This window comes from Somniosus microcephalus, chromosome 8 (genome assembly GCF_052327205.1).
Source record: "Somniosus microcephalus isolate GS21.2 chromosome 8, FLI_Smic_1.0, whole genome shotgun sequence".
In the NCBI taxonomy this organism is placed as follows: domain Eukaryota; kingdom Metazoa; phylum Chordata; class Chondrichthyes; order Squaliformes; family Somniosidae; genus Somniosus; species Somniosus microcephalus.
In genome coordinates, this window is record NC_140994.1 from 269,754,418 (window position 1) to 269,777,506 (window position 23,089).

Below are 23,089 nucleotides of genomic sequence, written 5' to 3' on the forward strand. Positions count from 1 at the left end.
GACAGACAGAGAGAGAGAGAGGCCCTAAACAGACAATACAACATGGCTGATTACCTGACCATGGTAAAGGATAGCAAACTGAGAAAAACTTTGACAATGTCCAGACTTAGTGAACATAGCCTGGCGATCGAAAAAGGTAGACACAGGCAGACCCGGCTACCAAGAGAGGACAGGATATGCTCTCACTGCAGTCAGGGAGTGGTGGAGACAGAGATGCACTTCCTCACAGCTTGTAGAAAATATCAGGGCATAAGGGAGAATTTCTACCCAAAATTCACAAAAATATGCCCGGAATTCAGAAATTTGAATGACGACCAAAAACTCCCATACCTACTAGGGGAAGAGAGAAGTTGCATAACACTGGCGGCACACTATGTTACAGCTTGCCATAAACAGAGGAACAACCACTAAAGATAAGAAAAGAGTATATATAAATTATATGAAAGTATATTTATACACTCAGGGATATATCTGTTTATACACTGTATGGATAGATCTGTATTTTTGTGAACAAACATGAATGTTTTCCGATGCTTTGGCAACATAAGATGTAACTTGTCATGCCAATAAAGCGATTTGAATTGAATTGAATTGAATTGAATTGAGAGAGGGGGGCAGAGAGTGAGAGAGAGACAGGTAAAGAGACAGGTAGACAGCGAGAATTAAACAGATAATGGTGGAGAGAGGGAAGATGACAGACAGAGACTGGGAGATGTTACCTGCAGGGGTTGCTTTGCTCTTCCTTTGATTTAAGATGTCTCTCAGGGATGTGACCGATTCCGGTAACAGTGAGGTACCACTCAGCCCAGCACCTCGTCCCACGTCTGAAGACTTGCTTCAGGATTATGGAGGGCAAATTTAGGACAACCAGCAGAAAGCATCAGGTTACACAGAGTGGGGACAAGGTGGCCAAACGGGTGGTTGTGAAGAAGCCGGACGATGTATTGGGAAGACGGAAGGGTTGTGATTGAGTAAAGATCAGATCAGATGTAACTTATTTGACTCACCTTGGAAGGGTCAAAGGTGAGTAAAAGCTGCCAGAATCTGACCCCAGACCTGACCCTGATCGGGAACTCAAGCAAGTGAGGGAGGTCCTCAAGGGTGAAGCGTGTTGTAGATTGAACTTTACAGGCTCTTGTTCTGTTGAGCCGGGCTTGGCATCTACGTTGATACCAGAAAAAAGATTCCATTAACAAAGAGAATTTCTGTAACTTCTAAATATTGTACATTGGGTTTCTGGTTACTAATTTTTTCCCTTTTTGGTATTCTTTGGTTAGGTTTAGGCATCTTTGGGGGGTTTTTATCAAAGGGTTTAGAATCATAGAATCTTACAGCAGGGAAGGAGGCCATTCGGCCCATCGTGCCTGTGCCGGCTCTTTGAACGAGCTCTCCAATTAGTCCCACTCCCCCCTGCTCTTTCCCCACGGCCCTGTGAATCAGTCCTCTTCAAGTACATGTCCAATTGCCTTTTAAAATTTCCTATGGAATCTGATTCCACCGTCATTTGGAAGCGTGTTCCAGACCTTAACAACCCTCTGTGTGAAATAATGGCTCCTCACTTCCCCTCTAGTTCTTTTGCCAATTAGGTCGTGGGTTCAAGTCCCACTCCAGAAACCTGAGCACAAAATCCAGGCTGATGCTCCAACGCAGTATTGAGGGAGCGCTGCACTGTCGGAGGGGCAGTACTGAGGGAGCGCCGCACTGTCGGAGGGGCAGTACTGAGGGAGCGCTGCACTGTGAGAGGGGCAGTACTGAGGGAGCGCCGCACTGTTGGAGGGGCAGTACTGAGGGAGCGCCGCACTGTCAGAGGGGCAGTACTGAGGGAGCGCTGCACTGTCAGAGGGGCAGTACTGAGGGAGCGCTGCACTGTGAGAGGGGCAGTACTGAGGGAGCGCCGCACTGTTGGAGGGGCAGTACTGAGGGAGCGCCGCACTGTCGGAGGGGCAGTACTGAGGGAGCGCTGCACTGTCAGAGGGGCAGTACTGAGGGAGCGCTGCACTGTCGGAGGGGCAGTACTGAGGGAGCACCGCGCTGTCGGAGAGTCAGTACTGAGGGAGCACCGCACTGTCAGAGGGGCAGTACTGAGGGAGCGCTGCACTGTCAGAGGGGCAGTACTGAGGGAGCGCTGCACTGTCAGAGGGGCAGTACTGAGGGAGCGCTGCACTGTCGGAGGGGCAGTACTGAGGGAGCACCGCGCTGTCGGAGAGTCAGTACTGAGGGAGCACCGCACTGTCAGAGGGGCAGTACTGAGGGAGCGCTGCACTGTCAGAGGGGCAGTACTGAGGGAGCGCTGCACTGTCAGAGGGCAGTACTGAGGGAGCACCGCGCTGTCGGAGAGTCAGTACTGAGGGAGCACCGCACTGTCGGAGGGGCAGTACTGAGGGAGCGCCGCACTGTCGGAGGGGCAGTACTGAGGGAGCACCGCGCTGTCGGAGAGTCAGTACTGAGGGAGCACCGCACTGTCGGAGGGGCAGTACTGAGGGAGCGCTGCAGTGTCGGAGGGGCAGTACTGAGGGAGCGCCGCACTGTCGGAGGGGCAGTACTGAGGGAGCGCTGCAGTGTCGGAGGGGCAGTACTGAGGGAGCGCTGCACTGTCGGAGGGGCAGTACTGAGGGAGCGCCGCACTGTCGGAGGGGCAGTACTGAGGGAGCGCTGCACTGTCGGAGGGGCAGCACTGAGGACGTGCCGCACTGTTGGTGGGTAAGTACCAACATCTAAAACAGATTATCTGGTCATTTATCACATTACTGTTTGTGGGAGCTTGCTGTGCGCAAATTGGCTGCCGCATTTCCCACATTACAACAGTGACTACAATTCAAAAGTACTTCATTGGCTGTAAAGTGCTTTGGGACGTCCTGAGGTCATGAAAGGCGCTGTAGAAATGCAAGTCTTTTGTTTCTCTGTTGCTAGGAGGCTCTCTCATGAGAAGCTCGTGCAATTATACGGTATCTGTACGCAGAACAGCCCTACCTACCTGGTCTTCGAGTATATGAAGTATGGCTGTCTGTCAGAGTACCTCAGGGTCAATCGTGGGACCTTCAGCAAGGACACTCTCCTGGGCATGTGCCACGATGTGTGTCAAGGGATGGAGTATCTGGAGAGCAACAAATTCATCCACCGAGACCTGGTAAGGACCTTTGCCTTTCTTCAATCAAAGTGCAACTTTCATTGGACGAGACGTGGCTTGGCTTGGCGCGTGTCTGCACTGGCTATAGTGGTACTGAGCTGTGCAAGCTGGAAGGTTAGAGGTTCCATCTTTGGCTTGGTCTGTGTTAGCCTGGCTCAGCTGGGATGGATTGGGTTGGGTTGGGTTGTCACCATTGGCACCGAGGAGGGTGAACAGTCAGCCGGGATTCCTGCTCCCGATTCAGTTACTCCTGTTGGTCAGTGTCCGGCCATGAATGTTGGGCTAGAACAGCGTTGGGCTTGGTTATAAGAACATAAGAATTAGGAGCAGGAGTCGGCCATTCGGCCCCTCGAGCCTGCTCCGCCATTCAATGAGATCATGGTTGATCTTCGACCTCAACTCCACTTTCCTGCCCGATCCCCATATCCCTCGATTCCCCTAGAGTCCAAAAATCTATCGATCTCTGTCTTGAATATACTCAACGACTGAGCCTCCACAGCCCTCTGGGGCAGAGAATTCCAAAGATTCACAACCCTCTGAGTGAAGAAATTCCTCCTCATCTCAGTCCTAAATGGCCGACCCCTTATTCTGAGACTGTGACCCCTGGTTCTAGACTCTCCAGCCAGGGGAAACAGTCTCTCAGCATCTACCCTGTCAATCCCCCTCAGAATCTTATATGTTTCAATAAGTTATAATTCCCCCCATGGTCAGACACCCCGCTGACACTCAATGTCTGGGCTCCGACCTGGAGAATGGCTACTGTAAAGAGATCAGCACCTTGAAGGGAGGTCAAGGTGAAGGAAAACCGGTCAAATTGAAAAAAGAACCAGAGGGGAGGTGAGGAGAATTTCTTTTTTTACGCAGCGAGTTGTTGTGATCTGGAATGCGCTGCCTGAAAGGGCGGTGGAAGCAGATTCAATAGTAACTTTCAAAAGGGAATTGGAGAAATACTTGAAAAGGAGAAATTGCAGGGATATGGGGAGCGAGCCGGGGAGAGTGGGACTAATTGGAGAGCTCTACTTCACACAAAGGGTGGTGGAAATCTGGAACTCTCTCCCCCAAAAGGCTGTGGCTGGGGGTCAATTGGAGCTTTCAAGACTGAGATCGATGGATTTTTGTTGGGTGAGGGGATGGAGGGATGTGGAGCAAAGGCGGGTAAATGGAGTTGAGGTCGAAGATCAGCCACGATCTCATTGAATGACGGAGCAGGCTCGAGGGGCAAAACGGCCTCCTCCTGCTCCGAGCGTTCCAATGTCCCAATGTTTTCTATCCTTTGCCCGACAATCACTCCCTCCGGTGCTTTGTGCTGGGATGTGGATCTCAGCCGTGGCGGGGAACTGGAGCCGTGAAGCTACATCTCAGTGCTCCCGATGCCGCGCACCATCGATCGCTGCTCACTTTGGATCAGTTGTAACATCTCTCTTTGCGATTCTCTTACAGGCAGCGAGGAACTGTTTGATAGGAGACTCGCTCTTAATTAAAGTGTCTGATTTCGGAATGACAAGGTAATGACTTAACCTCTCCGGGCCCGTGGTTCGCGCCGCTACAGTTCGTGAATTCATAACTGTATTTATCAGCCAATATTCTCCTTCCATTTATTTGAGTTTTACATATATTACGGTAAAGGATATTCTCGTCCTGTTTATTTCTGAGTTTTAAGTGTATCACACAAGGGAGATTGGGAATTTTCTGAATGCAAGCTCCCAGTGCGGAGCCACACCTGCCCAAGTACATGGTGAAACCGCAGGCGTGTTGTCTACGGGTTTCCATCCATGACCCAAGGTTCCTTGATAAATGCTCCCAGAGGGAGAGGCTCAGCTTCGGGAGCCTTTGTCTTATTGGTGTCTTTTTTTATTCGTTCCTGAGATGTGGGCGTCGCTGGCAAGGCCAGCATTTATTGCCCATCCCTAGTTGCCCTTGAGAAGGTGGTGGTGAGCCGCCTTCTTGAACCGCTGCAGTCCGTGTGGTGAAGGTACTCCCACAGCGCTGTTAGGGAGGGAGTTCCAGGATTTTGACCCAGCGACGATGAAGGATCGGCCGATATATTTCCAAGTCAGGATGGTGTGTGACTTGGAGGGGAACTTGGAGGTGGTGGTGTTCCCATGCACCTGCTGCCCTTGTCCTTCTAGGTGGAAGAGGTCGCGGGTTTGGGAGGTGCTGCCGAAGAAGCCTTGGCGAGTTGCTGCAGTGCATCTTGTAGATGGTACACACTGCAACCACGGTGCGCCGGTGGTGGAGGGAGTGAATGTTTAAGGTGGTGGATGGGGTGCCGATCAAGCGGACTGCTTTGTCCTGGATGGTGTCGAGTTTCTTGTGTTGTTGGAGCTGCACTCATCCAGGCAAGTGGAGAGTATTCCATCACACTCCTTACTTGTGCCTTGTAGATGGTGGAAAGGCCTCAGAATACCCAGGTTTATATTTTACACCCCGGCATGCTACAGTGCTGCCTCTCCCCTTCTGACCGGAACTGACATCTGTTTCTCGCTCTCTCTCTCTCTCTCTGCCCCGAAGATTTGTCCTTGATGACCAGTACACCAGCTCCTCAGGCTCAAAGTTCCCAGTCAAATGGTCGGCTCCCGAAGTTTTCCGATACTCCAAGTTCAGCAGCAAGTCCGATGTCTGGTCTTTTGGTGAGAAGCTGTTTAATGCAGGAATGTGATTTAAGATAATCGGCAAAATGATCCAGAGGGGGGAGGAGGAGAATGTGTTTCACGCAGCGAGTTGTTGTGATCTGGAACGCGCTGTCTGAAAGGGCGGTGGGAGCAGATTCAATAGTGACTTTCAGAAGGGAATTGGAGAAATACTTGAAGGGGAAACATTTGCAGGGCTGTGGGGAAAGAGCGGGGGGGAGTGGGACTATTCACAATTCACAATTCAAATCGCTTTATTGGCATGATAAGTTACATCTTATGTTGCCAAAGCATCAAAATACATTTATGGTTGAACACATAAACCATGGACTAATTGGAGAGCTTGTTCAAAGGGTTTTGCATAAACCATGTGGAGGGCACCGAGGGGAATCAGACCAGTTTGTTCACTATGAAAGACAAAGGGGGAGAAATTGGGTGAGTAGCGCCACCTGTTAGCGCCTAAAGAGGCAGTCAGTGGCTGTCGCGCCAGTGGCTGCGTCTCCCGCGATATTCAGTAGGGGCGCTAATGGTGGCGTTAGCCATTTGCGCTGCGCCGCCACCGATGACGTCATCGGTGTGCGCAGCGCCCCATTTGTGCCCCATTCGCGATATTTGGTAGCGAACACCGCAGTAGCGCCATTCGCTACCCGCGCCCGGTTCACGGGGCCTTACTGTGCCGGCAGTGGCGCAAGTTAAGGTGGAGGTGCGGGGCAGCCACCTTTTCAGCGGCCGCCTGCCAGCACCTCCGTCCCCGACCTCCTGGTCCCCCCCCCACCCCGCGGCATTGCCGGCTGTTTCCCAAGAACCCGGCACTTCTCCTTGGTGCCGGGCTCATTTGCCGGCACTCGCGAGCGGGGATCGCGCTGTTGCAGGCACCTCCCCCTTAACAGTGGGAGGAAGGCCTGCAGTACCGCAGCGTGCCGTGCCGCAGCATGTGGCGCTGCGGCACGTTGCGCTGCGATATTCAGTTTCAGCGCCCTAAGAGGGACGTGGAGCACCTCGAGCCTCGCCCCGTGTCCCTCGAGGAGCAATGAAACGGAATATCTGACGATCGCTAAAGCCTCGAACGCTGCGCTAAATCCTGCGCTCAGGCGACTTTTGCGCCACTTTGGCGCCCCAACCCAATTTCTAGGCCAAAGTGCGGGGAAGGGAGACAAGACCCAGCTCTTCAAAAATGCAGAGAGGTGTCATCGACACAGATGGGAATAGTTTGACCTCTGTCACGGTACGAGAGGGATGTAGAAGTACGGAGGGAGTCCAGCTGTAAAGCTGATTCACGAACTTAGAGCGCTGAGTTACAAGGGAAGGGCGAGTGCCCTTGGACCTTAACTCTCTGAAGAAGAAGAGAATGGGGCAGCTCTGGACATTGGGCAATAGTGTAAAACGGGCGACAGTGAGTCACAGCTCACTCTACATCTCTCCCCACTTATATTTCCATTGACTTCACAGTGAGGGAAGACTTGACGTAGATCTGCAAAAAACATAGAAACATAGAAACATAGAAGATAGGAGCAGGAGTAGGCCATTCGGCCCTTCGAGCCTGCTCCGCCATTCAATGAGATCATGGCTGATCATCCAAATTCAGTACCCTGTCCCTGCTTTCTCCCCATATCCCTTGATCCCTTTAGCCTCAAGAAATATATCCAACTCTTTCTTGAATATATTTAATGAACTGGCCTCCACCGCCCTCTGTGGCAGAGAATTCCACAGGTTCACCACTCTCTGGGTGAAGAAATTCCTCCTCATTTCAGTCCTAAATGGCTTACCCCTTATCCTTAGACTATGACCCCTGGTTCTGGACTCCCCGGCCATCAGAAACATCCTTTCTGCATCTAGTCTGTCCAGACCTGACAGAATTTTATAGGTTTCGATGAGATCCCCTCTCAATCTTCTAAACTCCAGTGAGTATAAGCCCAATTGACACAATCTCTCCTCGTACGTCATTCCTGCCATCCCAGGTATCAGCCTGGTGAATCTTCGCTGCACTCCCTCCATGGCAAGAACGTCCTTCCTCAGGTAAGGCGACCAAAACTGCACACAATACTCAAGGGGCGGTCTCACCAAGGCCCTGTACAACTGCAGCAAGACATCCTTGTTCCTGTACTCGAACCCTCTTGCTACGAAGGCCAACATACCATTTGCCTTCTTAACCGCCTGCTGCACCTGCATGCTTACCTTCAGCGACTGGTGCACAAGAACACCCAGGTCTCTTTGCACTTCCCCTTCTCCCAATCTATTACCATTCAAATAATAATCTGCCTTCCTGTTTTTGCCACCAAAGTGGATAACCTCACATTTATCCACATTATAGTGCATTTGCCATGTTTCTGCCCAATCACCCAACCTGTACAAATAGTGCAATGGAGAATGTGGATCCAGGAATGTTTCTCTGTTAGGGATGGGTTTTGAGGGTGAAGGGAATTAAACAGGTTATAGTTAAGGGTATCAAAGGAAATTTAGACAACATGTCTCTGCCCCCCTCCAATTTTGGCCTCTTGCGCATCCCCCGATTTCCATCGCTCCACCATTGGCGGCCGTACCTTCAGCCGCCTGGGCTCTAAGCTCTGGAATTCCCTCCCTAAACCTCTCCGCCTCTCTCTCCTCCTTTAAGACTCTCCTTAAAACCGACCCCTGTGACCAAGCTGTTGGTCACCTGTCCTAATATCTCGGAGTCAGATTTAGTTTGCTAATCGCTCCTGTGAAGCACCTTGAGGTGTTTTACTACATTAAAGGCGCTGTATGTAACATCGTAATATATTCCATGGTAATAGTACCATTGTAATATGGTAATGGTGGAAATTGCAGTGTAAAGGTTATTTTACTGGACTAATAATCTATATAAGTGGGAGGTAATACATTTTGGTAGAAAGAATAAGGAGGCCGCATACGCCTTATATAATAAGAGTCTAAATGGGGTAGAGGAACAGGGAGATCTGGGGGTACAGATTCACAAATCACTAAAAGTAGCGACGCTGGTTAATAAGGCCATAAAATAAGCAAACCAAGCACTGGAGTTCATTTCTGGAGGGATAGAATTAAAAAGCAGCAAAGTTATGGTAAACTTGTATCGAACCTTGGTTGGACCACACTCAGAGCACTGTGCACAGTTCCAGTCTCCATATACCTTGGTTAGACCACACTTGGAGCACTGTGCACAGTTCCAGTCTCCATATACCTTGGTTAGACCACACTTGGAGCACTGTGCACAGTTCCAGTCTCCATATACCTTGGTTAGACCACACTCGGAGCACTGCGCACAGTTCCAGTCTCCATATACCTTGGTTAGACCACACTCGGAGCACTGTGCACAGTTCTGGGCTCCATATACCTTGGTTGGACCACACTTGGAGCACTGTGCACAGTTCCAGTCTCCATATACCTTGGTTGGACCACACTTGGAGCACTGTGCACAGTTCCAGTCTCCATATACCTTGGTTAGGCCACACTCAGAGCACTGCGCACAGTTCTGGGCTCCATATACCTTGGTTGGACCACACTTGGAGCACTGTGCACAGTTCCAGTCTCCATATACCTTGGTTAGACCACACTCGGAGCATTGTGCACAGTTCTGGTCTCCATATTATAAGAAGGGTATAGAGGCACTGGAGAAGGTGCAGAAAAGATTCACAAGGATGATACGAGAACTGAGAGGTTATAACTATCAGGAAAGATTGAACAGGCTGGGGCTCTTTTCTCTAGGGGTGGGGGTGGAATAGAACACCATGGAAGGGTTGATAGAGGACTGGGTGACTTCCTGTTGGGGGAGGAGATGTTACTTTCTTTAAATTCCTTCTGGGGATGTGGGCGTCGCTGGCAAGGCCGGCATTTATTGCCCACCCCTAGTTGCCCTGAGAAGGTGGGGGTGGGCCGCCTTCTTGAACCGCTGGGAGCGGGTTTGATACAAACTGAGTGTCTCGCTCGGCCACTTCAGAGGGCAGTTCAGAGTCACCCACGATGGTGTGGGACTGGAGTCACGTATAGGCCCAGACCGGGTAAGGACGGCAGGTTACCTTCCCTAAAGGACATCAGTGAGCCCGTTGGGTTTTACAACAATCCTGAAAGTCATTCCTGTATCGCGTAATAAACAACTTGCATTTATATAGCGCCTTTAACCTAGTAAAACGTCCCAAGGCACCTCACAGGAGCGATTATCAAGCAAAATTTGACACTGAGCCACATAAGGAGATATTAGGGCAGGTGACCAAAAGCTTGGTCAAACAGGTAGGTATACGGGAACGTCTTAAAGGAGGAGAGAGAGGTAGAGAGGCGGAGAGATTTAGGGGGGGAATTCCAGAGCTTGGGGCCTCGGCAGCTGAAGGCACGGCCGCCAATGGTGGAGCGATGGAAATCGGGGATGCTCAAGAGGCCAGAATTGGAGGAGCGCAGAGATAAGAACATAAGAACATAAGAAATAGGAGCAGGAGTAGGCCAATCGGCCCCTCGAGCCTGCTCCACCATTCAATAAGATCATGGCTGATCTGATCCTAACCTCAAATCTTCTATCACTCTGCATCCACCCGAACCCATGTGATCTCCCGGGAGAGGCGAAAAACCAGATAAAGACCCAATGGCCAATTTGGGAGAAAAAAATCTGGGAAATTCCTCTCCGACCCATCTAGGCGATCGAAATTCTTCCAGGAGATCACTCTGTCCCTATATTTTCTACAGTACTTACCTTCTGTAAAGGCGATCTCCACCCCAGCCAGGAACAGGAATAAAACCATCTCCTGAAATCTAACAGAATTAGAACACAGTAGGAGCAGAACAAGGCTACACGGCCCCTGGGCCCGCTCCACTACCCACAGGGCCATGACCATTCCGAACCCAGACTCATGTCCAATTTCCTGCCCGCTCCCCGTAACCCTTTATTCCCTTTACTTCTAGGAAACTATCTATTTCTGTTTTAAATTTATTTAATGATGTAGCTTCCACAGCTTTCTGGGGCAGCAAATTCCACAAACCTACCACCCTCTGAGTGAAGAAGTTTCTCCTCATCTCAGTTTTGAATGAGCAGCCCCTTATTTTAAGATTATGCCCCCTAGTTCTAGTTTCACCCATCATTGGGAACATCCTCACCGCATCCACCCGATCAAGCCCCTTCACAATCTTATATGTTTCAATAAGATCGCCTCTCATTCTTCTGAACTCCAATGAGTAGAGTCCCAATCTACTCAACCTCTCCTCATATGACCACCCCCTCATCCCCGGGATTAACCGAGTGAACCTTCTTTGTACTGACTCGAGAGCAAGTATGTCTTTTCTTAAGTATGGACACCAAAACTGTATGCAGTATTCCAGGTGCGGCCTCACCAATACCTTGTACAACTGCAGCAATACCTCCCTGTTTTTATATTCCAACCCCCTAGCAATAAAAGCCAACATTCCATTGGCCTTCTTGATCACTTGCTGCACCTGCATACTAACTTTTTGAGTTTCGTGCACCAGGACCCCCAGATCCCTTTGTACTACAGTACTTTCCAGTTTCTTGCCATTAAGATAATAACTTGCTCTATGATTTTTCCTGCCAAAGTGCATAACTTCACACTTTCCAGTATTGTATTCCATCTGCCAAATCTCTGCCCACTTACTTAGCCTGTCTATGTCCCTTTGCAGGTTTTTTATGTCCTCCTCACTCACTACTTTCCGTCCCATCTTTGTATCATCTGCAAACTTTGATATGTTACACTCGGTCCCCTCCTCCAAATCGTTAATATAGATTGTAAAGAGTTGGGGACCCAGCACTGACCCCTGCGGAACACCACTAGTTACTGGTTGCCAATCTGAGAACGAACCATTTATCCCAACTCTCTGCCTTCTGTTAGATAGCCAATCCTCCACCCATGCCAGAATATTACCCCCAATCCCGTGATTTTTTATCTTGAGCAATAATCTTTTGTGTGGCACCTTGTCAAATGCCTTTTGGAAGTCTAAATACACTACGTCCACTGGTTCCCCTTTATCCACCCTGTATGTTACTTCCTCAAAAAACTCAAGCAAATTTGTTAAACATGACTTCCCCTTCATGAAACCATGCTGAGTTTGCCCTATTAAATTGTGTTTATCCAAATGTCCCGTTACTGTCTCCTTAATAATGGACTCTAACATTTTACCAACCACAGATGTTAGGCTAACAGGTCTATAGTTTCCAGCCTTCTGCCTACTACCCTTTTTAAATAATGGTGTTACATTAGCAGTTTTCCAATCTGCCGGGACCTTTGCTGAGTCCAGTGAGTTTTGGAAAATTATTACCAATGCATCCACAATCCCTACCGCTACTTCCCTCAAGACCCTGGGATGCAAGCCATCAGGTCCAGGGGATTTATCCGCCTTGAGTCCCATTATTTTACCAAGTACCACTTCCTTAGTGATTTTAATCGTATTTAGTTCCTCCCCCCCTCGAGCCCCCTGTTTGTCCAGTGTTGGGATATTCTTAGTGTCCTCTACTGTAAAGACTGATACAAAATAATTGTTCAGTGTTTTTGCCATCTCCATGTTTCCCACCATTAATTTCCCGGTCTCATCCTCTAAGGGACCAACATTTACTTTAGCCACCCTTTTTCTTTTTATATAACTATAGAAACTTTTACTGTCTGTTTTTATATTTTTTGCTCATTTACTTTCATAATCTATCTTCCCTTTCTTAATCAATCTTTTTGTTATTTTTTGCTGTCTTTTAAAGACTTCCCAATCTTCCATCCTCCCACTAGATTTGGCTACCTTATATGCCCTTGTTTTTAGTCGGATACTATCCTTAATTACTTTACTTAGCCACGGATGGCTATCTTTTCTTTTACACCCTTTTTTCCTCAGTGGAATATATTTTTCTTGGAAGTTGTAAAATAACTCCTTAAATGTACACCACTGGTCATGTACCGTCTTACCCTTTAATCTATTTTCCCAGTCCACTCTCATTAATTCCGCTCTCATACCTTCATAGTCTCCTTTATTCAAGCTCAGCACGCTTGTTTGAGATCCAACCTTCTCACCCTCTAATTGAATATGGAACTCAACCATGTTATGGTCACTCATTCCAAGGGGATCCTTTACTAGGACATTTTTAATTAATCCTGTCTCATTACACAGGACCAAATCTAAGGTTGCTTGCCCCCTGGTCGGTTCAGTTACATACTGCTCAAGAAACCCATCCCTAATACACTCAATGAACTCTTCCTCAAGGCTGCTCTGCCCAATTTGATTTGTCCAGTTAATATGATAATTAAAATCCCCCATAATTATAGCTGTTCCCTTATTACAAGCCTCAACTATTTCCTGATTAATACTCCGTCCAACAGAGTTGCAACTGTTCGGAGGCCTATAGACTACACCCACTAGTGTTTTTTTCCCCTTATTATTCCTTACCTCCACCCAAACTGTTTCACTATCCTGCTCCTTTGACCCAATATCATTTCTCTGTATTATAGTGATTCCTTCCTTTATTAACATAGCCACCCCACCTCCTCTCCCTTCCTGCCTGTCCTTCCTGATTGTTAAATAACCTGGTATGTTTAATTCCCAGTCATGGTCACCCTGCAGCCATGTTTCTGTAATGGCCACAAGATCATACCCATATGTCATTATTTGTGCCGTTAACTCATTCATTTTGTTACGAATGCTACGTGCATTCAGATAAAGAACTTTCAAATATGTTTTGTAACACTTAGTTCCTGTTTTTTCCCTTTTTAGTACTTTACTTTTTACTCCATACCTTCTGTCCCTTCCTGACACATTCTGTTTTTTAATTCCCCCACTGCTACCTAAGTCTATGACCTTCTCTGTTGTCATTTCTATGATTTGCTCTCTAGAAACCTCCCCCCCACTAATTAGTTTAAAGCCCTCTCTACAGCCCTAGTTATATGATTCGCCAGGACTCTAGTCCCAGCACTGGCCAAGTGGAGTCCGTCCCAACAGAACAGCTCCCTCCTGTCCCAGTACTGGTGCCAGTGTCCCAAGAAGCAAAACCCATTTCTCCCACACCAGTCTTTGAGCCACGCATTTAACTCTTTAATTTTATTTATCCTAGCCAAATTCGCTCGTAGCTCAGGTAATAACCCAGAGATTATTACCCTTGAGGTTCTGTTTTTTAATTTGACCCCTAGCTGCTCATACTCCTTTAACAGAACCGTCTTCCTTGTCCTATCTACGTCGTTTGTACCAACATGGACCACGACAACTGGATCCTCCCCCTCCCACTGCAAGTTTCTTTCCAGCCCAGAAGAGATGTCCTTAACCCTGGCACCAGGCAGGCAACACAGCCTTCGGGACTCCCGCTCTTGACTGCAGAGAACCCTATCTATCCCCCTAATGATACTATCCCCTACCACTACAACATTTCTTTTTACTCCCTCCACTTGAATGGCCCCCTGTACCACGGTGCTGTGGCCAGGTTGCTCATCTTCCCTGCAGTCCCCGCTCCCGCCCTCACAGGGAGTAAGAACCTCGATCCTGCTGGACAAGAACAAGGGCTGCGTCTCCTTCAACACTACATCCTGGATCCCTGTACCTTCCTCACTCGTAGTCACACCGTCCTGTCCCTGACCACGGACTACATCTGCAGTAATTAACTTCATAGGTGTGACCATCTCCTGAAACATAGAGTCCAGGAACTTCTCCCCCTCCCTGATGTGTCGCAGTGTCCGAAGCTCGGTCTCAAGCTCCATAACATGGAACTTGAGTTCCTCTAGCAGCAAACACTTGTCGCAGATGTAATCACCGTTAGCCTCAATGGGGTTCACCGGCTCCCACATCTCGCAACAGTAACACATCACCTGCTCCATTCTATATAATTAATTTAATTTCTTATTATTAGTTATGAAGACCCTGCCCGGATATATATGATAATATCACACCACTATTCAATAGGACTTACCAACTTAAAGGTATGAAAGAGAAGAGAAGGAAGAAAACCAACCAACCAGCTGATCACCAACCTCCTCCTTGTATACTGTCTGTGGAGCCTGTTTGGTTGACTCGTCTCGCTGCTCCGCCTCCGCAGTGATGTCTAAGCCTGGGAGTGGGGAACAAAACAGAGCAAAAAACACACCCTCACCTCCCACTTATCCGAACTCTCCCACTTAGCAAAACTCCAACAGCACTCAATGCACAAAGCACTCTGTGCACCGCACTAGCCCCTCCCCTTTTATACCCGGATTCTACTTCCTGTTTAAACTGCCCAAGAGTTTAAAAAACCCTTAAAAAATTAAACTTACTTCAAATAATTGACTTCTTAACACACTAAAATTCACAAAATACACTTAAATGATTTTTCTCCCACTTAGCAAAACTCCAACAGCACTCAATGCACAAAGCACTCCGTGCACCGCACTTGCACCGCACTAGCCCCTCCCCTTTTATACCCGGATTCTACTTCCTGTTTAAACTGCCCAAGAGTTTAAAAAACCCTTAAAAAATTAAACTTACTTCAAATAATTGACTTCTTAACACACTAAAATTCACAAAATACACTTAAATGATTTTTCTCCCACTTAGCAAAACTCCAACAGCACTCAATGCACAAAGCATTGCAATGCACAAAGATCTCGGAGGGTTGTAGGGCTGGAGGAGGTTACTGCGATTAGGAAGTAGTAACTATCAGCAATGAAAAGAGGCAAGTAATAAACGGATTCAGCAATGAATAAGGGGCGAGTAATGAAGAGCAAGTATGAGTGAGTAACAATCTGGGGCAGTCGCTGCTCATGTTCTCTGCTTTCTTGCAGGAGTGCTGATATGGGAGGTGTTCTCTGAGGGAAAGATGCCCTACGAGAACCGCTTGAACTCGGAAGTAGTTGAAGAACTCACAGCTGGATTCCGCCTTCAGAAACCAAAACTGGCATCTCCTTTCATCTACAAAATCATGAGTTGCTGCTGGCTTGAGGTTTGTGTCACAAGCAATAAATTCACCCGTAGATAATTCTCAGATTCGTGTCCCACTCATTGGTATCAGTGTACAGCAGGTGGTGGGATGTGACAAGTGATGGTCCCCCGGGGCCTCAGCTTTTCACCATATTTATCAATGACTTGGATGAAGGTGCAGAGAGTTGTATATCCAAGTTTGCAGAAGACACCAAGTTACTAAGCACAGTAAGTTGTGGAGACGGGAGCGGGAAGTTGCTAAGGGACATTGATAGATTCAGTGAGTGGGCAAACCTGTGGCAGATGGAGTTCAATGTGGGGAAGTGTGAGGTCTGTGTACAATTTTGGTCTCCTTAACTAAGGAAGGATATACTTGCCATAGAGGGAGTGCAACGAAGGTTCATGAGATTGATTCCTGGGATGGCGGGACTGTTGTATGAGAAGAGATTGGGTAAACTAGGTCTGTATTCTCTTGAATTCAGAAGAATGAGAGGGGATCTCATTGAAGCATACAAAATTATTACAGGGCTTGATAGGGTGGATGCTGGGTGAATGTTTCCCTTGGCTGGGGAGTCTAGAACCAGGGGCCACAGCCTCAGGATAAAGGGTCGGCCATTCAGGACTGAGATGAGAAGAAATTTCTTCACACACAGGTGGTGAATCTTTGGAATTCTCTACCCCAGAGGGCTGTGGAGGCTCAGTCATTGGGTATATTCAAAACAGAAGTCGATAGATTTCTGACTAGTAAGGGCATCAAGGGATATGGCGATCAGGCCGGTGAATGGAGTTGAGGCAGAAGATCAGCCATGATCTCATTGAATGGCGGAGCAGGCTCGAAGGGCCGAATGGCCGACTCCTGCTCCTATTTCTTATTTTGGATCTGAGAAAGATCGATCAGAGAATTCTCTAAATGGTGAGAAGCTCGGAACTGTAGAGGAGCCGAGAGATTCAGGGGTCCAAGCAAACCAATCACTAAAAGCTAGTGGACAGGTCCAAAAAATAATTTAAAAGGCTAATGGAGTGTTGGCCATTATCTCGGGGTCTGGAAGTGATTCTCAGTTGTACAGAGCTCTGGTTAAACTGCGTTCAGTTCTGGGCGTCGCTGGCAAGGCCAACCTTTATTGCCCATCCCTAACTACCCTTGAGAAGGTGGTGGTGAGCCGCCGCCTTGAAACACAGAGGGCAGTTAAGAGTCAACCACATTGCTGTGGGACTGGAGTCACATATAGGCCAGACCAGGTAAGGACAGCAGATTTCCGTCACTAAAGGAACATCAGTGAACCCGATGGGTTTTTACAACAATCCGGTAGTTTTGTGGTCACCATTACTGAGACTAGCTTTTAATTCCAGATTTAATTAAACCGCTGCCTGTGATGGGATTTGTACTCACTTCGCGCAGATCATTAGTTCAGGCCTCTGGATTAACTATTCTAATTTCCCTCCACGGATGTTGCCTGGCCTGCTGAGTTTTTCCAGCATTTTCTGTTGTTACTCTGGATTAACTAATCCAGTAACATAACCACTATTCTACTGTACCCGTACCCTTGGAGGGGTGAGGGAGTGGGGCAGTGCAGAGTCACCAGAATGATCAGGCAGCAGGAATATTGCGCGCAGCCTGAGTCAATAGTAACAGGCGCCTGCAGCGGGCGCTCCGGCCCCTGCGCACACGATTCCGGGCGCGATTGGATTTCTGGGCCAGAGATTGGGTAAGGACAGGATTGGTCGCTGCGGTGATGTTTCCTGCGGTTAAATATTCCACTGACACAGTGTGAACAGGAAGAACAACCACTTTGGGGAGGGAATGGAAGGTCCCCATGGAACTAAACCCGAGGGGAAACATTGGGAAAATTCACTCATTGATTGAAGATCATTTGGAACCTTAGCCTGGAGCGAAGCTCCCGGTTGTCCATTTTTAAAATCTGCATCTGTGAGGTTGAGCTAAACTACAATTAAACCTGCTTTTCTGGCACGAGTTCAAAGTCTATTCAACTCACAGAGAGAAACAGTTCCTTCTGTGTAACGTCTGTTTTACCTTCACTGGTGAGGTTGAACCTCCTGCAACTTCAGTAAAGCTCAGCCACTGGGGGGCGCTGTGACCCACACCCTGCCCACCACTGGGGGGCGCTGTGACCCACACTCTGCCCACCACTGGGGGGCGCTGTGACCCACACCCTGCCGACCACTGGGGGGCGCTGTGACCCACACCCTGCCCACCACTGGGGGGCGCTGTGACCCACACTCTGCCCACCACTGGGGGGCGCTGTGACCCACACTCTGCCCACCACTGGGGGGCGCTGTGACCCACACTCTGCCCACCACTGGGGGGCGCTGTGACCCACACACTACCCACCACTGGAGGGCGCTGCGACACACACACTGCCCACCACTAGAGGGCGCTGCGACACACACACTGCCCACCACTGGGGGGCGCTGTGACCCACACTCTGCCCATCACTGGGGGGCGCTGTGACCCACACTCTGCCCACCACTGGGGGGCGCTGTGACCCACACTCTGCCCACCACTGGGGGGCGCTGTGACCCACACTCTGCCCACCACTGGGGGGCGCTGTGACCCACACCCTGCCCACCACTAAAGGGCACTGTGACCCACACTGTGCCCACCACTAGAGGGCGCTGCGACACACACTCTGTCCACCACTGGGAGGCGCTGTGATCCGCACTCTGCCCACCACTAGAGGGCGCTGTGACCCACACTCTGCCCACCACTAGAGGGCGCTGTGACACACACACTGCCCACCACTAGAGGGCGCTGCGACACACACACTGCCCACCACTGGGGGTGCTGTGACCCGCACTCTGCCCACCACTGGGCGGCGCTGTGACCTGCACTCTGCTAACCACTGGGGGCGCTGTGACCCACACACTGCCCACCACTGGGAGCGCTGTGACCCGCACCCGACAACCACTGGGAAGGCAATGAGACCCGCACCGTGCCCACAACTGGTGGCGGTGAGACCCTCACTGTCCACACTCTGCCCACCACTGGGGGATGCTGAGACACGCACCGCACCCACCACTGGGGCGTCGCTGTGACCCACACTCTGCCCACCACTGGGGGCGCTGTGACCCACACCCTGCCCACCACTAGAGGGCACTGTGACCCACACTGTGCCCACCACTAGAGGGCGCTGCGACACAAAACAAAAAGGGGGCAAGCACTTTGATGGGAGTGTACTATAGGCCTCCAAACAGTCAGGGGGAGATAGAGGAACAGATATGTAGGCAAATCTCAGAGAAATGTGCAAATAATAGGGTAATAATAATGGGGGATTTCAACTTCCCCAATATTAACTGGGATAGTCAGAGTGTGAAAGGCTCAGAGGGTGTAGAATTCTTAAAGTGCATCCAGGAGAGCTTTTTGAGCCAGCATGTAGAAAGTCCTACAAGAGAGGGGGCGGTACTGGACCTAATTCTAGGGAATGTGGCCGGCCAAGTGGAAAAAGTGCTAGTAGGTGAGCACTTTGGTGACAGTGACCATAATATGGTAAGATTTAAGGTGGTCATGGAAAAGGACAGGGATGGGCCGGAAATAAAGGTTCTAAATTGGGGGAAGGCCGATTTTAATAGGATAAGGCAGGATCTGGCCAAAATGGACTGGGATCAGCTACTTGTAGGAAAATCCGCATCAGAGCAATGGGAGGCTTTCAGAAGGGAGATTGAGATCATACAATGGCAACATGTTCCCGTAAAGGTCAAGGGTGGTTCCAAAAACCACAGGGAACCTTGGATGTCAGGGGATATACGAGAATGGATTAGGAAAAAAAGGAGGGCTTTTGGCAGATACAAAAGGCTAAAGACGGAGGAAGCCCTAAAGGAGTACAAAAAGTGCAGGGGGATACTTAAAAAATAAATTAGGAGATCAAGGAGGGGCCATGAAATAACACTGGCGAGCAAAATAAAGGAAAATCCTAAGATGTTTTATAAGTATATTAAGGGTAAGAGGATAACTAGGGAAAAAATAGGGCCCATTAGGGACAAAAGTGGCAATCTGTGTGTGGAGCCGGAAGATGTAGGAGGGGTTCTAAATGAATTTTTTGCATCTGTTTTCACTATGGAGAAGGACGATGTAGACATAGAAATAGGGCGGGGGGACTGTGATATGCTTGAACATATTCACATCGAGAGGGAGGAGGTATTGGCGGTTTTAGCTGGCCTAAAAATGGATAAATCCCCAGGCCCGGATAAAATGTATCCCAGGCTGCTGTGTGAGGCAAAGGAAGAGATTGCGGGGGCTCTAACACATATATTCAGGACCTCTCTGGCCACAGGGGATGTGCCAGAGGACTGGAGAACTGCTAATGTGTAGTACCATTATTCAAGAAGGGAAGTAGGGAAAAACCAGGGAACTACAGGCCAGTGAGCCTAACATCAGTGGTAGGAAAATTATTGGAAAAAATTCTGAGGGACAAAATTTGTCTCCACTTGGAGAGGCAAGGATTAATCAGGGATAGTCAACATGGCTTTGTCAAGGGAAGATCATGTCTGACTAATTTGATTGAATTTTTTGAGGGGGTGACTAGGTGTGTGGATGAGGGTAACGCAGTGGATGTGGTATATATGGATTTCAGTAAGGCCTTCGATAAAGTCCCGCACAGGAGACTGGTCAAGAAGGTAAGAGCCCATGGAATCCAGGGTGCCTTGGCACATTGGATACAAAACTGGCTTAGTGACAGAAGGCAGAGGGTGATGGTCGAAGGTTGTTTTTGTGACTGGAAGCCTGTGGCCAGTGGGGTACCACAGGGATCGGTGCTGGGTCCCTTGCTGTTTGTGGTCTACATTAATGACTTGGATATGAATGTAAAAGGTATGATCAGTAAGTTCGCGGATGATACAAAAATTGGTAGGGTGGTAAATAGCGAGGAGGGTAGCCTCAGTCTGCAGGACGATATAGATGGGTTGGTCAGATGGGCGGAACAGTGGCAAATGGAATTTAACCCGGAAAAGTGCGAGGTGATGCACTTTGGGGGGACTAACAAGGCAAGGGAATACACAATGAATGGTAAGACCCTAGGCAAGACGGAGGGTCAGAGGGATCTGGGTGTGCAAGTACACAGATCCCTGAAGGCGGCGGAACAGGTGGATAAGGTGGTAAAAAAGGCATATGGGATACTTGCCTTCATTAGCCGAGGCATTGAATATAAGAGCAAGGAGGTTATGATGGAACTGTATAAAACACTGGTTAGGCCACAGCTGGAATACTGTGTGCAGTTCTGGTCGCCACACTACAGGAAGGATGTGATCGCGTTGGAGAGGGTGCAGAGGAGGTTCACCAGGATGTTACCGGGGCTGGAGCGCTTCAGCTATGAAGAGAGACTGGGCAGATTGGGTTTGTTTTCCTTGGAGCAGAGGAGGCTGAGGGGGGACATGATTGAGGTGTACAAAATTATGAGGGGCATAGATAGGATGGATGCTGAGGAGCTTTTTCCCTTAGTAGAGGGGTCAATAACTAGGGGGCATAGATTCAAGGTAAAGGGCGGGAGGTTTAGAGGGGAATTGAGAAAGAACTTTTTCACCCAGAGGGTGGTTGGAGTCTGGAACTCACTGCCTGAAAGGGTTGTGGAGGCAGGAACCCTCACAACATTTAAGAAGCATTTGGATGAGCACTTGAAATGCCATAGCATACAAGGCTACGGACCAAATGCTGGAATATGGGATTAGATCAGACAGGGCTTGATGGCCGGCGTGGACACGATGGGCCGAAGGGCCTCTATCCGTGCTGCATAACTCTATGACTCTATGACACACTCTGTCCGCCACTGGGAGGCGCTGTGATCTGCACTCTGCCCACCACTACAGGGCGCTGTGATACACACACTGCCCACCACTAGAGGACGCTGCGACACACACACTGCCCACCACTGGAGGTGCTGTGACCCGCACTCTGCCCACCACTGGGCGGCGCTGTGACCTGCACTCTGCTAACCACTGGGGGCGCTGTGACCCGCACACTGCCCACCACTGGGAGCGCTGTGACCCGCACGGTCCACACTGTGGGTGCTGTGACCCACACTCTGTCCACCACTAGGGGGCGCTGTGACACACACTCTGTCCACCACTAGGGGGCGCTGTGGCCCACACTCTGCCCACCACTAGGGGGCGCTGTGACCCGCACGGTCCACACTGTGGGTGCTGTGACATTCTATCATGTGTATAAGCGGTTAAACGTGCTCGGGATTAAGCTGGTTGATGCAGCTCATGTGCCACAGACCCTGAGGGCTAGGAAGGTTTGCAGGTTTCACCTGTGCTGAGTTAGCTGATGCCTTCCGGGGCAGCGCTGGTGCAATTCAATCGGCCTCACTGTCCCTTAGTTAGGGAGGGAGTCAGTAAAACCCGGCGGTGTACCTGCTCTGGGTCAATAACCCGTGACTACTGCTGCTAAATACTTGCAAGAAAGTGAAGAAAGAAAGACTTGCATTTCTCTAGCACCTTTCATAACCTCAGGACGTCTCAAAGCGCTTTACAGCCAATGTGAGGTACTTTCGAAGTGTAGTCACTGTTGTAATGTGGGAAATGTGGCAGTCAATTTGCGCACAGCAAGATCCCACAAACAACAAAGTGATATAGACCAGATAATCTGTTGTAGTGATATTGATTCAGGGATAAATACTGGCTCCAGGACATCGGGGATAACTCCCCTCCTCTTCTTTGAAATTGTGCCGTGGGATCTTTTACATCCACCTGAGAGCAGACAAGGTGTCAGTTTGATGTCTCATCCAAAAGACGGCACCTCCAGTGCATTGCTCCCTCAGTACTGCCCCTCCGACAGTGCAGCACTCCCTCAGTACTGCCCCTCCGACAGTGCGGCGCTCCCTCAGTACTGCCCCTCCGACAGTGCATTGCTCCCTCAGTACTGCACCTCCGACAGTGCAGCGCTCCCTCAGTACTGCCCCTCCGACAGTGCGGCGCTCCCTCAGTACTGCCCCTCCGATAGTGCAGCATTCCCTCAGTACTGCCCCGCCGACAGTGCATTGCTCCCTCAGTACTGCCCCTCCGACAGTGCGGCGCTCCCTCAGTACTGCCCCTCCGACAGTGCATTGCTCCCTCAGTACTGCACCTCCGACAGTGCAGCGCTCCCTCAGTACTGCCCCTCCGACAGTGCGGCGCTCCCTCAGTACTGCCCCTCCGATAGTGCAGCATTCCCTCAGTACTGCCCCTCTGACAGTGCATTGCTCCCTCAGTACTGCCCCTCCGACAGTGCGGCGCTCCCTCAGTACTGCCCCTCCGACAGTGCGGCGCTCCCTCAGTACTGCCCCTCCGATAGTGCAGCATTCCCTCAGTACTGCCCCGCCGACAGTGCAGCGCTCCCTCAGTGCTGCCCCTCCGATAGTGCAGCATTCCCTCAGTACTGCCCCTCTGACAGTGCATTGCTCCCTCAGTACTGCCCCTCCGACAGTGCAGCACTCCCTCAGTACTGCCCCGCCGACAGCGCAGCACTCCCTCAGTACTGCCCCTCCGACAGTGC

At 49.7% G+C, this 23,089-nt stretch overlaps 1 protein-coding gene across 2 annotated transcripts in view; it reads left to right on the forward strand.

Annotated features, from left to right (window-relative positions):
• Window positions 1-23,089, forward strand: part of LOC147114396 (tyrosine-protein kinase ITK/TSK-like) — a 200,001-nt gene that overhangs the window by 168,471 nt on the left and 8,441 nt on the right. For both annotated transcript variants that reach the window (XM_085996069.1, XM_085996070.1), the window contains 4 exons: window positions 2,911-3,127; window positions 4,568-4,632; window positions 5,639-5,757; window positions 15,471-15,628. In XM_085996069.1, the coding sequence (XP_085852195.1) occupies window positions 2,911-3,127; window positions 4,568-4,632; window positions 5,639-5,757; window positions 15,471-15,628 (559 nt within the window). The remainder of the gene's footprint in view (window positions 1-2,910; window positions 3,128-4,567; window positions 4,633-5,638; window positions 5,758-15,470; window positions 15,629-23,089) is intronic.